At 51.7% G+C, this 14,532-nt stretch overlaps 2 protein-coding genes across 5 annotated transcripts; one reads left to right on the top strand and one right to left on the bottom strand.

Moving 5' to 3' along the window:
* Nucleotides 1-222: 222 nt before the first annotated feature.
* RAD51D (RAD51 paralog D) lies at nt 223-4,214 on the bottom strand. Of its 3 annotated transcripts, XM_052688628.1 has the most exons (11): nt 4,134-4,214; nt 3,737-3,843; nt 3,592-3,653; nt 3,349-3,467; nt 2,625-2,706; nt 2,391-2,525; nt 1,988-2,083; nt 1,772-1,862; nt 1,435-1,505; nt 1,083-1,250; nt 223-631 (listed from the first exon to the last, which is right to left on the bottom strand). In XM_052688628.1, exons 2-11 carry the CDS (start codon nt 3,816-3,818, stop codon nt 554-556), a joined length of 984 nt encoding a protein of 327 aa, XP_052544588.1. In that variant the 5' UTR covers nt 3,819-3,843; nt 4,134-4,214; the 3' UTR covers nt 223-553. The 3 variants fall into 3 exon arrangements, with proteins under 3 accessions (XP_052544588.1, XP_052544586.1, XP_052544589.1); XM_052688626.1 differs by lacking the exon at nt 4,134-4,214 and having other exon boundaries at nt 3,737-4,107; XM_052688629.1 differs by lacking the exons at nt 3,592-3,653; nt 3,737-3,843; nt 4,134-4,214 and having other exon boundaries at nt 2,780-3,461.
* Nucleotides 4,215-5,387: 1,173 nt separating this feature from the next.
* UNC45B (unc-45 myosin chaperone B) lies at nt 5,388-14,291 on the top strand. Of its 2 annotated transcripts, XM_052688551.1 has the most exons (21): nt 5,388-5,488; nt 5,574-5,650; nt 5,778-5,939; nt 6,255-6,291; nt 6,756-6,931; nt 7,295-7,384; nt 7,641-7,808; nt 7,925-8,093; nt 8,251-8,421; nt 8,662-8,833; nt 9,251-9,551; nt 9,910-10,004; nt 10,530-10,671; nt 11,027-11,167; nt 11,547-11,674; nt 11,791-11,857; nt 11,959-12,072; nt 12,206-12,321; nt 12,943-13,060; nt 13,159-13,314; nt 13,631-14,291. In XM_052688551.1, exons 3-21 carry the CDS (start codon nt 5,778-5,780, stop codon nt 13,895-13,897), a joined length of 2,790 nt encoding a protein of 929 aa, XP_052544511.1. In that variant the 5' UTR covers nt 5,388-5,488; nt 5,574-5,650; the 3' UTR covers nt 13,898-14,291. The 2 variants fall into 2 exon arrangements, with proteins under 2 accessions (XP_052544511.1, XP_052544510.1); XM_052688550.1 differs by lacking the exon at nt 5,388-5,488 and having other exon boundaries at nt 5,495-5,650.
* Nucleotides 14,292-14,532: the final 241 nt, after the last annotated feature.

Genomic DNA, 14,532 nt, shown 5'->3' on the forward strand with positions numbered 1-14,532 from the left:
GCAGGCATGGAAATCCCAGAGCAGCACAAAAATTGTAACTTTAAAATGAATTTTAGTCTTACGCAGCACAGCAGTGCCCCAAAACGCTGCAGGGCTGTCAAAGTGCCACATCCAGTGCCCATTGCATCCCTGCTCACTAACTCACCCCACCTATGCTAAGGACTACTGAGAAATCTGAAGCTGAGCAGAAGTTGCCACGCATTGAATCGCAGCCTTGGACTGTAACAGTGTGCAACACCTTTATTTCTCAACCAAGACCACCATGGGCTGCCCAAGGCAGCAGTTATGAGGTGGGAACAAAACCACAAACCAATGCAATGCCAAGGATGGGACAGCCCCACTGGTGGCAGAGGAGGGGTCTTGCCTGCCCCATGCCAACCACACATGTGCCAAGAGAGCTCTCCAGGGAACCCCACACACGTTTTCTCACAAGGCAGAAGAACAGGAACTGTTCTGTGCTGTGGGACTCAGAGGCAGTCTGTGCTCAGCATCTGCATGGTTTTTTTTACAGCTCTCCCAGACCTTGACATTTGCTTTTCCGTCCCCATCAGGGTCATGGTGTGGGTGTCACTGGCCTCTGTTCCTGCACATAATCGTTGCCAATATCCAGCTGCACCTGCATCCCTGTTGGCTGCAGCAGGAAACAGAAGAGCTCAACTCTGCTAAGCCTGCATGAGCTGCACCTGCCCCAAGCCAAAGCCCCCAGCTCCATCCCCTTGAGGACTTTTTTCTGCCAATGCCCTCATTTTATCTGGGTCTGCTGAATGAATGCGGTTTAGCACACTTTGCTCTGAGAAGACCCCAGGTGCACCATTATTGCCATTACTCAGCACAGGATCACATCTCTGCAGGTGTTCGAGCACCGTGACAGTGAGACGGGCTTGGGGACACACTGACCCAGGTTGCAAGCAGTGCCCCTCATTTAACAGAATAAACCTGAGAGCTCGGGCTGCTGGCATCAGGTGCCTTTCTCAGTAGCACACATCTGCCACTCTCCCATTGCAGTGTGTCCCCCTGGGGGGGCTGACTCTGCATCCCACTGCTCCACACCCACACCTCCTTTTTCCATAGCCAGAACCCACCTGGCGCGGTGACTTGGCCAAGCAGGCAGTGTGTGGAGCAGTGCCCTCCTCCCACGGCGCTGCTCTGCCCTGCAGCAGCACACGGGTGCTGGGCACGAAGCTCCAGGAGCGGCCAAGTGCTGACTTGAGAGCGCCGGTGCTGCTGTCCCTTGTCACCTGGTTGGTCACCTGCCATGCACACACACAGGCTGTGAAACTCAGTGAAACTCCTGAGGTCACCAGGAGATGATGGCTAAGTTGTCACTTGATGAAGCTCTTTCCCTCCAACCAATCAGCCAAAGCAGCTGCACCAGGGGCTCCTAAACCTGGGCTCCCTGCCATGGCAGGAATGCTCACGGACAGCAGCACTCACCAGCACCGCCACGCTGAACTCCTTGGCCAATGTCTTCAGCTCCCGGGCCAGTTGCATCATGATGGCCAAGCCTGCAGGTGGAGCAGGTGTTGAGGGGTAGAGGGCTCAACCCAAACAGAGGGAGCAGCCCCCAGAGCTCACCCCAGAGGTAGAATCATAGAATCACTCAAGTTGGAAGACCTCTAAGAAGATCAAGTCCAACCACTGACCCACCCTCAGCAGCCCATTGCTGACGCTGGACTTGTGTGAGCCTTATATATGGTGCTCATAAGCACCTTCACACCATTTCCAGCATGTTGCCATCAGCCTCCTCCCCACAGAGCAGCTCAGGGCTCACCCTCTGACTGCCGGCCACCCAGCAGCGGGGACAGCACGGCTGACACGGAATCAATGAGCACTGCCTTGAGCGGCCCCGCCGAGCTCTCCACCTGCAGAACAAAATCAACCGTGCAACACTGAGCAACATTTTTTAGAGGTGTTACAGCTGCACTGAGGCTTGGATATCCCTGGGATGAAGTGACACTTGTCAAGGAGAGGAACTTGGAGGCCTTACCTGTTGGGAGAGGCAGTCCCGCACCTCATGCAGGGCACGCAGCATCTCGTAGATGTCAAACACGCGGATCACCTGCACCCGCTGCAGGGCCTCCAGCTGTGACACACAGCAGTGTCACCCTGCAACCTGCACTGCATGCACAGTACACCCATGCCCCTCCTGCCACAGAGCCAGGGGCCTTCATTTTTCCTGTATTTACCCCCACTCCATGAACACTGTTGTCCCCACAGCAATGATGGCAGCAGCACAGCAGAGCAAGCTCAAAGAGCAATGGGTGAGGGACTGAGTCAGGCTCTCCATTCTCCACTAACAGCACCCAGCCTCAGTAGGAATGGGCCCAGCAGAGTCCATGAGGATAACGGTGGGCTGATGCCCTCACAAGCAGGAAAAACACAGAACTCACCTGCTCCTCCTTGTCCTCCACCCGGGACTGGAGCATCTGGTAAAGGCGAGAAGCAGTGAACCCCCCCGTGGAGTCGAGGAAGACAACGTGCTGCCTGAGGCCGAGGGACACGCTGGCCGCGATGCTGAGGCACACCTGGAGCAGGATGGACCGGTCATCAGCTGCCCACCCATGGCACAACGAGAGCCTTTGGTGTCCCCGACCCCAGGCCAGGTCACCCCCTGCCCCACTCACCTGTGTTTTCCCACTGCCTGGTGCTCCTGCCAGCTCCGTCACCTCCCCGGTGTACAGCCCTGCGTCCAGCAGCTGGTCCAAGCTGTGGGGTGAGCACAAGGTAGGACGCTCAATATGCATCCCACAAAATGGGGAGTGCTCCCACATAGCAGTACCTATCATCCACTTCACAAAGGCAGAAGCCATGAGGCTCTGCTCCCACCCTCCAGCCCTGACTCTCCATACACCGTGGGCTGCAGCAGCTCTGCAGTGCAAGAGAATCATGCTGAGATGGGAAAGAGCCTGGGAGCCAGGTTTGAACATCTGGGGTTTCTCTGCATCCCCACTATAACAAGCCAACAAGGAGACTGGAGAAAGAGAAATAAGCCTGGGCAACAAAGAGCAAGTCATCTCTTTGCCCAGCCTTGGGAAATCATCACTCCAAACCCTCCCAGATCCATAACTCTCTTGTCAAGAGGAAGGCTGAGGGCAGCACATTCTCTAGTCTAGAACTGAGACATACAGCCAATTCCAAGAGATGTGCAGGCTCTTGCAAGGACAACAATGGCAGTGTCATCCCTCAAGGGACAGAGACCAGCTGACTTCACAGCCACAGGACATGAAAAGTCACCTCTGCTCTCAATGGGCACAGCCAGGCTGGGGTTGGTGACAACTGCTGGAGACAAATGGGACAACATCGAGCACACTGGGGGCATCACCACATCACAGCTCACTGGGCACCCACCTGGGGCTGCCGGTTGGCAGGATGGCAGTGGAGCTCTTGAGCTCCTCATAGAGGTCTGCTCCATTGGTAGGGAAGGCTGAGAACTGGGCCAGCAGCACACGGCGCACAGCCACCAGCGCCTGTTGGACAGTTTGTAAAGGGACTAAGAAAGCCCACAGCCACCAATGTGCCCTGCAGAAAAGCCCACCCAAGCAGGGAGCTGTGAGTGCCCAGCTTAGGGAGGATTCAGGGATAACCCGGTACCTTGTAAGACAGGGAACAGTTCTGGGCAACATCCTCCAGATCCGATGACACAAAGTCCACCACTACAAATGACACAGAAACAAGAAGGGTGGAACGTGTGCTGATACCCCAAAGGGGCAGGAACCAACATCCCCCACCAAGTTACCGGTCCTGATGTTGTTTGCCCTGAGGAGTTGGATCATCTCTTCAGTGAGACCAGGGCACAGCCCGGCCCGCAGGACCACCATGGCCCCGGCACGGCGGGACGGAGCGCTGCAGGGATGGAAGCAGAGACCTGTGGGGAGACAGGATGGGCACCCAAGGGGTACCGTAGTGTACACGGGGGTACCACTGTGTACCATGAGGACATGCATCCTGCAGCATCCCCAAGGGGCCACCCACACCGCAGTGATGCTGCGAGACCCCAAGTAGGTCCCTTTAGTGCCACCCGTCCCCAAACCACACACGCAGCCATCACCGTGCCCACGGGGCGAGCCCTCCCCAGCAGCCCCACGCGTGTCCGGGAACGCTCAGAGCCACGTGGAGCCACGCAGAGCCCGCACCTAAGGGTGGCCGAGGGGTCCCTAAAATGCCACCAGTACCGAACCTCATCCCATATCAGCCCCCTTCCTGCTTCCTGCCGGCTGCGGAAGGGCTGCCGGCCTCCGCACCCCCCCTAGCGGTCTGCTCACCCCGAAGGATGCTTCTAAAAACCGTGATCCTGCTTCTGGACAGCAATAGTAAGGGAATCACAGCTGAGAGCTGGTCTCTGTAGTGGATGCCACTCACCAGCTGGGTCTAAATGGCCATCCAGTGGTCCAGAGTCTATAAATACTGTAATCAAAAGTGTAGGGTAAGATAGGGTACGGTACAGTCGATGTTCTTCAGTAACCACAGAATTACAGCATAGCTCAGGTTCAAAAAGACCTTCAAGGTCATCAAGTCCAACCACAACCTAACCACACTACCCTAACTCTAACAACCCACCACTAAATCATGTCCCAGAGCAAAGCTGGAGCCTTAAGCATCGTGTGCCCAGCACAGCCCCTCTGAGCCACACCATTGCCCCAAGGCTGCTGGAGGGTGCCTTGATGCTCGCTGGGGGGTGATGGTCCCACAGAGCTGGCTGGCTCTTCCCAAGATCTGGTGTGAGCAAGTGGCTCGAAACACCAGAGATGATGACTGTCTGGGGCTGGCTTTTGAGCAGACCTACTGGGGTGTGCAGGTGGGTTTGTGTGGTGGAAGATGAGGGTGCACTGGGAGGCTCTTTGCTGTCCCCAGAGATGAGGGGCACATGGGGAAACACAAAGGCTGATTCTCTCCCCCTCTGCCAGACATTTGAATTTCCTCAGGAAAAATTTCCTTTTGCTTTCTCATCCTCCAGAGGGCCCCCAGCACCCACTGAGCTGCACGGAATGTATTGGTAGGAAACATGGCTTACTTAGCCATGGAAGCTGGGCTGTGGGCGCTGTCAGGGGGAAGCTGCCCCTACTGAAAGCAGTGTAGGGAAGGGGGTTCTGGTGCTTTCTCTCTACGGCTGTTCTAGAAGGTGCTGGCAGCTGCCAGACAGAGCCACTTGTCCCTGTGCAGCTGTCTCATGCCTCCCTAAATAGAAAGGGACAAGGCGCTGAGCACTAGGACGGGGGTCAGCCGTGTGAACTGATTTGTTTATGGCACAAAGCCCTCCCATTCCCACTCCATTCTCCATGCAGCTCTGCAGGTGATGGATAACAGGGATCCACCCAGTGGGTGGGAGAGCAGCATCCCCTCTTGGTGCCCAGGGCTCTGTGCCCTTACACACAGCATCCCCCCACACGGTGGCCCCCAGCCCTATATGGCACAGGGGACAGGCAGTGGTGACAGGTGACAGTGACACACAGCAGGAGCTGCCAGCTCTTGCCCAAACTTGGAGTGGGAGGTGAGCTCTTTCCCCAGCCGTTTGGACTCTCCAGACTTTCTGAGCTCTTTTTTGTTCTTTTATTTCTATTCACTGGTCACTACAGATCGACAGCTGTGGAGGTCTACTGCTGAGGAGCCGCAGCCTCAAGGAGCAGTTTGATTTTCTGAGCACTTCAGACTGGTAAGGTGCTTTTGTTCAGGGATATTCAACAGGCAGCCCAAACCAGAAGGGGCACAAATTTCATGTTTTTCCTCAAAACTCTCAAGCAGCCTAAAATGTGTGGGTTTTTTTTTCTTCTGCTCCCCAGATGGAGGATCCCATCCAACTGAAGGAGGAGGGCAACAAATATTTTCAAGCCAGCGACTATGAGAGAGCTGCTGAGAGCTACACGAAGGCCATGAAGCTCAACAAGGACAGGGCACTGCAGGCTGTGCTGTACCGCAACCGGGCAGCGTGCTTCCTGAAAAAGGTGAGGAAAGCTTTGGGTCCCATCCGCACAGCATGAGCATGCTGCTTTAGCTCAGCAATGGTCCCAACCCCAAATTGCTGCAGGCTTTTCCATTGCTGCCTGCAGGCTGTTGTTGTCTGACCCACACCAGACATGTTTGTTTCCTTCCATCACCAGTGAGATGGTACCCAAAGCTCCCTTCTTGCCTTCCATAGGCCCCTATTGCTTTCATCAGGGTGCTCTGTTAGTGGGAACAGAGCTTGAGTTGCACCAGCAATGGGGTCACGCTCCACTGTCTCACTGCTGATGAATTGCTCTGCTCCTCTGGTTTTGCAGGAGGAATATGCCAAAGCAGCCTCGGATGCATCTAGAGGTAAGGAGAGGCTGTGTTTCTGTTCATCTACTCCAGCCCATTCATGTCTGCTTTTGGGGCACTGTTCTCATGTCATTGTGTCCCCTAACACACAAGTGCTGGAGAAGGTATAAAAGGAGATGCAGCAGTTTGGTGCATCAGTGCTGGTTTGGTACCAGTTCACTCTGAGATAACAATACCTAGGAAATGTAGCCAATGTATATTATAGGATCTAAGATCACCCAGTCCAACCATCCACCCTTGGCTGTGATTGTTCTACACCATGCCCCTCAGTGTGACATTGACTCCTTTCTGGAACACCTCCAGGGACAGTGACCACTGGCACTCCCTGGGCAGCCTGTGCCAATGCATCACTGCTCTTCATGAGAAGAATTTGTTCCTAATATCCAACCTGAAGCAGATTTTACATGGGGGATTTTCAAGAAGCAGACTTTGATGCCCTGACCTTTGGATCCCTTTCCCAGCTATTGACATCAATTCTTCGGATATCAAAGCTTTGTACCGGCGCAGCCAAGCTCTAGAAAAATTGGGAAAATTGGACCAAGCATTCAAAGATGCTCAGAAATGTGCGACCATGGAGCCCCGCAACAAGAACTTCCAGGAGACCCTGAGGCGCCTGGGGGCTGACATCCAGGAGAAGGTGAGTCCTGGGGCTCATGGACCTGGAGATGTGGCACTGAGGGACATGGTGGGGATGGGTTGAGGTTGGGCTTTGTGATCTTAGAGGTCTTTTCCAACCTTAATGATTCCATGATTCAATGGCTTTGTAGACATAGTGGGAATGGGTTGGGGTTTGACTAGATGACCTGGAGGTCTTTTCCAGCCTTAATGAGTCACGATTGTATTGGGGTGAGCTGGGCAATCATACCTGCTTTCTGAGAAGCGATGCCCATGTTGTTATCCAGCTTGCTGTTCGCCATTTGGGGACCGTGGTTGTCTTGAAGTGCAAAAGGAAAATTGCTTTGTGGTTTTCTGATGCTGCACACACTTTATGTTGGCACAGCTGCGCATTCAGTTCTCCACGGACATGCGGGTGCAGAAGATGTTTGAAATCCTGCTGGATGAGAACAGCGAGAAGGAGAAGCGAGAGAGGGTGAGAATCTGGCATCGCTCCTGTACTCAGGGAAGGTGGGCCCCAAAGTACCCAAACTGGGATCCAACCTGCCCATCTCTGCCACCTTCCCTGCGTTTCTCTCCAGCTGCTGACTCATTTTTTTTATAGGGAGGATCAAGACTGACCTCCAGGTGCACCTGGAGAAGATGCTTGGGATCAGAGCTGAGGATCCCAAACATATCCCAGAGGTGTTCTGGAAGCTGTGCTCCTGACCTCTCCTCTCTCTCCCACCCAGGCTGCCAACAACCTCATAGTCCTGGGCAGGGAGGAAGCGGGCGCCGAGAGGATTTTCCAGAACAATGGGGTCAGCTTGCTGCTGCAGCTGATAGAAACCAAAAATGCTGAGCTGGTCCTAGCAGCCGTGAGGACGCTTTCGGGCATGTGCACAGGACATAAGGCTCGGGTGAGCAGTTTGGGACATTCACTGCTGTTGCCTTGAACCTGGAGAGCAAAAAATCACAGCTGTTCAATGCGCTCATGCCCTTTGCTAACAGCTCTGCTCTCTCCTTTCGGGTTCAGGCCACTGCCATCCTCCATTACGTGGGCATTGACAACATCTGCTCGTGGATGTCAGTGGACAATGAGGAGATCTCCCTGGCTGTCTGCAACCTCCTGCAGACCATCACTGACTGCTTGCTGGGGCAGGGCAAGGAGGAGCACCATGGCAAGGAGGAGGCTCTCGTGCTAGGTAATGGCAGTCCTTGTTGGAGAAGCAAGGGAGCTGGTTCTCTAACTTCAATACCAATGTTGCAGCCATGTGATGGCTTTGACTGGTTTTCTCTGAGTTCACCAGCTTTCAGAGAAAGCTTCTCCTGACTGGCTGCTGCTGCCTTGCTTCTGTATAGATACTAAAAAAGACTTGAAGATGATCACGATGCGTTTGCTGGATATGTTGGTCAGTAAGAACGTATCTGGGCAGGGACGAGACCGAGCTCTCAACCTCCTCAACAAGAACATACCAAGAAAGGACCCAAAGGACCATGACAACAGCAGGACCACTTTTGTCATTGACAATGGTGAGTCCTTCCTCTCATCCCTGCTCTAACCTGGGAGGTGCTCAATGCCACAAACCCATGAGCAGAACATTCTTTTCAGTAAATCTTTTGATAATTTCTTTGTGTAAAGATGATGTGATCAGGCTATAAAGTAACTGGCAACTCAGCTGGCTGTTTCACTGCAAAAACCCAGCAAACAGCATCCTGAGTTTTGGACAGGCCTTCTCTCCTCTAGCAGCCGTATCACTTCATTGTTTCCAGGATTAAAAAAGATACTGAAAGTGGTGGGTCAGATTCCTGAGATGCCTGGCTGCCTTCCGCTGACAGAGAACACCCAGCTGACTGCCTCCATCCTCCTCAATAAGCTCTACGATGACCTGCGCTGCGACCCCGAGCGCGACAACTACCGTGTGATCTGCGAGGAGTACATCAAGTGAGTGGGGTGGGCTCCCTGCAGGGCTAAAGAAAGCCGTGGGGCTTTCTTAGATGCCAAACTGAGGCCTTTGGAGTTAAGGATTTGCCTGAGATCCTGCAGGATCTTTGAGCATGGAGCCTCATGTACTCCTACCAGGTGGATTACAATCCTTGCATGAATTTGTGCTTGGCATGTCCCAGATACCTGTATATTTTGCTAATGGTGCTCAGCCCAGCAGAGAAATCATAGAATATCCCAAGTTGGAAGTGGGCCACAGGGATCACTGAGTTCACCTCCTGGCTCCACACCACCCAAAAATCAAGCCCTATCCTCTTGAAACAAAACTGCTCACTAATTCCTATCCCACAAGGAGCTACTCAAGGGAATGAGATCAGTGAGCAAAAACTGTATGCTGACTCTGTCTGCCCCATGCAGGAGCAAAATTGACCCACAGAACATGGACAAGACACTCCACGCCATCCAGATGGTGTCTGGAGTTCTGCAAGGGCCCTTTGACTTGGGCAACAAGCTGCTTGGCATGAAGGGGGTGATGGAGATGATGGTTGCCCTGTGTGGGTCCGAGAGGGAGATCGACCAGCTGGTGGCTGTGGAAGCCCTCATCCACGCTTCCACCAAGCTGAGCCGGGCCACTTTCATCATCTCTAATGGAATAACACTCCTGAAGGAGATCTACAAGAAGACCAAGAATGAGAAGATCAAAATCCGAGCCCTAGTGGTAAGGATGGCAGCCCCTTTGTCACCTCCTTAACCCTGGGTTTGGCAGAGGGAGGAGGTGCTGGGGACATGTTGGGATTGCTCACCACAGCTCAGGGATGGCTTCTGGTGCTTTCCTTACAAAGGAAGATGCAGACCAGAAAAAGCACAGGTATTACTGGTAACCTTGAGGGCAAAACTGCTTAATTTTCCACTAAAGACATCCAATAAGGGCACAACATCTGAATTTGCTGTGCGACAAGCTGAAAAGTCTATTGGGTTTTTGGATGTTTCCTCTTAGACTTGACTTCAAATACTGGTTTAGGCTGACTTTGGGCAGAAACACTAGAGGATTAATGAATTATTCAATTCCTCCTCAGGGTCTCTGCAAGCTGGGCTCAGCAGGAGGGACAGACTATGGGCTGCGGCAATTTGCTGAGGGCTCCACGGAGAAGCTTGCCAGGCAGTGCCGAAAGTGAGTTGTACCTTGGCTTTAGTTCTGTTATTCCCGACTTTGCAAAGCATAACTATGTGCTCCTCCCTGGCTTCATTCCCTGCTGCGGAAATGCCTGCAGGGAGAATCATAGAATCAAAGAATCATTAGGGTTGGAGAAGACCTCTAAGATCCCTACGTTCAAACCTAACCCACCATGCCCACTGACCACGTCCCTCAGTGCCACACCTCCACAGTTCTTGAATGCCTCCACGGATGGTGACTCCTCCACCCCTTTCCCAGGCAGCCTGTGCCACTGCATTACCACTCTTTTGAAGAAGTTTTCTCTAATATCCAACCTGAAAACCTCCCCTGGAGCAATATGAGGCCATTCCCTCTTGTCCTTTTGAAAGAAAAGTTCTTGTCCCGAGGCACCCATAGGGAGTTGTAGTAGAACTCAAGTGCAGGCTCAAGCCTGAAATGTTCTCAGCACATTTGTTCTTCCTTCCTTCTTTCCAAAGAAATCAGTCCTGGCTCCTGAGATAAACGTAGATTTCTCTCTTCCAGGTGGTTGTGCAACACCAGCATTGATGCCCGCACCAGGAAGTGGGCTGTGGAAGGACTGGCATATCTGACCCTGGATGCAGATGTGAAAGATGACTTTGTGGAAGATGAGCAAGCCCTGCAAGCTATGTTTGAGTTAGCCAAGGTTCTACCCCCTTACAGTGTTCTCTCATCCCTCTTGTAGCAGCTCTCTAGAGTAACACTATCACCCTAAGCAGGAGCAGTTCTGACTGCAAACCCTCACCTCTAGTTTAGAAGTTCAGTTTTGTATGTGCTGCTGAGATACCCAAAACTTGTTATCAACAGATAAGAGCAGAAGTTTGCTCTTAACCTTTACTGTCAGGGACTGTAATAGGTGTTACCACATGAAAACCAAAGGCATCAAGGTTCTGACACCATCTGATGGGACTGTGTCCTGTTTGACCATAAACTTCAGTTTTTCCCTCATCTGGGAGTAAGCCAGAGAGCACTTCAACTAGGACTTTTATTTCTCTGTGCAGACAAGTGACAAGACTATCCTGTATTCTGTGGCTTCTGCGCTGGTGAACTGCACCAACAGCTATGATACAAAGGAGCTGGTCCCAGAGCTGGTGCAACTGGCCAAATTCTCCAAGCAACATGTGCCTGAGGAGCATCCCAAGGTAGGCTGTGTGTGGCCAGGAGGGGCTCAGGTCTGAAGATTTTAAATGTTAGGTGAAAGTTCCTTACTCAGAGGGGGGCGATGCACTGAACAGGCTGTCCAGAGAGCTGTGGGTGCCCCATCCCAGGAGATGCTAAGGCCAGGCTGGATGCAGCTCTGGGCAGATGAGCTGGTAGGGGGCAGCGAGCCCACGGGGGATTGGAACTATGTGATATTGAAGGTCCCTTCCCAATCCATTCTGTGATGATTTTCTTTGGTGTATTCATCATCACAGCCACCAGGTCTCTTGGTTCCCAGCCTATCAGGCTGAAACTGCTTTGTTCCCCAGCAGGATGGCAGCTGCTAGAGGCTAATCCGTTCCCATGTCCTCCCCTCTGCAGGACAAGAAGGATTTTGTCGTGAAGCGAGTGAAGCGGCTGCTAAAAGCTGGCGTTGTCTCGGCCTTGGCCTGCATGGTGAAAGCTGACAGTGCCATACTGACAGACCAGAGCAAGGAGCTCATCGCCAGGTGCCTGCTGGGCTGCTGGGCTTTGCCTGGGATAGAGTTAATTGCAAAGCCTTTGTCCTGTCCCGTGAGGGAGGGGGGTTATTGCTGCTCCAGTGAGCGGTGCTGTGTTTTTGCAGGGTGTTCCTCGCGTTGTGTGATGACCCCAAGGACCGTGGGACCATCGTTGCTCAAGGTGGTGGAAAGGTGATTCCTCTTCTACCTGCAGCCCAGCCTGACGTGCAGTAAATGTCTGTTGGGATCCTGCAGTGAGGGGAGGTGGCATTTAATGCTATCCTGTGTGTTAGGCCCTGATACCTCTGGCTATGGAAGGCACAGATGTTGGCAAGATAAAAGCTTCTCATGCCCTGGCAAAAATTGCTGCTATCTCCAATCCAGACATAGCGTTCCCAGGAGAGAGGGTGAGTTTTAAAATAAAAAAGAGAGGTGAGAAACCACCTGTTTTGTTACTTTTCTTTTTTCAAATGAAAATCACCAATATCATTCAAATGAATATCACCAATATGGAAAAGTAGTGATACCTCTTGTTCTCAGGTGTACGAGGTGGTGAGACCCCTCGTCAGCTTGCTGAACACCGAGAGAGATGGCCTCCAGAACTATGAGGCTCTCCTGGGACTCACTAATTTTTCAGGAAGAAGTGATAAGCTTAGGTGAGTGCTGCTGCTTTTTGGGCTTCTTCCCCGCCCAGCTGCTTTATCAGGAGTGAATCTGAATTTTACTTCAATGATTTTCTCATAGATTTGGGAAGAGTGGTTAATTTGAGCTGCCTCTGCCTTTTTGTTCAGGTCTCTGAACAAAAAGATTCATAAAATACCCAGTAAGAAGTGTTTTTCCTCTGGAAAGGGGAAAAATAGCGTGAATTCAATTTGCATTAGGCAAGGAATAAACCACATATCATGAGTCCTTGTGCTGTGGGCAGACTTATTTTGAGCCCCCCACATCTCTCATCTGTCTGCAGTTAATGTTTTAGGTTGATTACAGGAAAAGAGAAAATGATTTCAAACTAACGTAGGGCAGATTTAGGTTGGATGTAATGAAGAAGTTTTTACAATGAAGGTGGTGAGGCACCACATCGGCTGCTGAGAGTAGGACTGATGCCAGTCCCTGCAGACCCCCAGGGTCAGGCTGGAGGGCTGTGAGCACTGATGGAGCTGTGGGTGTCCCTGTGCACTGCAGCAGTGGGACCAGATGGCCTCTGGGAGTCCATCTGAACTCCAACCATTCCATGATTATCCCATCTCATGATGTGGTTTGATTCCTCTTCAACACAGGATGAAAATAGTCAAAGAAAGGGCACTGCCAGACATTGAAAACTATATGTTTGAGAACCATGACCAGCTCCGACAGGCAGCCACGGAATGCATGTGCAACCTGGTGGTCAGCAAGGAGGTAACTGCATCTCAGGTCTGGCTGTGTGCAGCAGCTCCTGAGGCACCTCGATGATGCGTTCACACTGCGTTGTCTCTGGATTCTGTGACTTTTTCCAGGTTCAGGAGCGGTTCGTGGCTGATGGAAATGACCGGCTGAAGCTGGTGGTGTTACTGTGTGGTGAGGATGATGAGAAGGTCCAGAAAGCAGCAGCAGGAACCCTGGCCATGCTTACAGCAGCACAAAAGAAACTCTGCTCAAAGATGACTGAAGTGGTAAGACATAAGCCTAATTACCAACAGCGTAGGCATAACCTTGAATGCTTCTCTTAAGGAAGATGCAGTCCATCAGCTGTCCAGTGAGGAACTTAGTGTGCATGCTCCTTGTTCATCCCACGGAAAGTAAAGCAACTTTTCTTAAGCCAGCTTCCAAGGCTTCATCTTAGAGATGAAACCATTAATCTATAGCTGTTCTTCAAGTGAAGCCCAGCATATAAGCTGTCAGGCAAGGTTAGGAATGCAATATTACACCCTTAGAGTTTGGTGGAGGTATTCTTCAGACCAGTACTAACAATATTTCCCTTCCTCGAAGACCACCCAGTGGCTTGAAATCCTGCAGAGGCTCTGCTTGCATGACAACATGGAAGTGCAGCACCGTGGACTGGTCATCGCTTTCAATTTAATCAGTGCCAGCAAAGAGCTGGCAAAGAAATTGGTGGAGTCAGAGCTCCTGGAGATCCTGACGTTTGTTGGCAAGCAAGAAGATGACCCCAAGAAGCAGCATGTAATTAACGCAGCACGTGACTGTCTCACAAAGTGCATGGATTACGGGCTGATCAAACCTCTCTCTCGAGCGTGAGGAAATGGAAAGTACCAGAGAGGGTTGGATGGGGAAAAAAACTTACTGAGAAACGTGAAGAACAGAGCGATGAAGAAAACCCCATCGCCAAGGCAAGGAATAGAGCTTGGGGAGAGTTTTGAGGGATTGGTGTTTGGAAAAGGGGGCATTTGCATGAGAAATTTAGAAAGCATCCATCTGAGCTCAAGATGGTGTAAATCCATTCATGACCCCCAGTCAGTTCTGCAACCATTCACGGCTCCTAGTACCACGGTAGCACCAGGCTTAATTGCCTCCCATCCAGTGGTCAGAACATAAATTGCGTGCTTTTCTTTGTGTTTTTAAATGGCTTTAAGCAGTGTGTAAGAGTGGAGGATGAACTCTTAATAAAGTCACTACTTTGCTCCACGTAGAACCTCTGCTGCTTTGCTTTAATCAAGCAAATGAATGGTCGAGGGCAATACTCAGTTGCAAAGTTACAAAACACAGAGCAACCTAGAATAACCAGTTTGTGGCACAAGCTAATTCACACCAGTTTCAAAATATCAAATGTGCAAAGATGTGAAAATCAGCTAGATGAAGAGGCAGCACTGATGACATAAACTGAGGTTCACACCAGAAACACACAGAGGGCCCAACAGGGAATACTGAAAACA

The sequence above is a fragment of the Tympanuchus pallidicinctus genome, unplaced genomic scaffold, assembly GCF_026119805.1.
Source record: "Tympanuchus pallidicinctus isolate F22 unplaced genomic scaffold, pur_lepc_1.0 scaffold24, whole genome shotgun sequence".
In the NCBI taxonomy this organism is placed as follows: domain Eukaryota; kingdom Metazoa; phylum Chordata; class Aves; order Galliformes; family Phasianidae; genus Tympanuchus; species Tympanuchus pallidicinctus.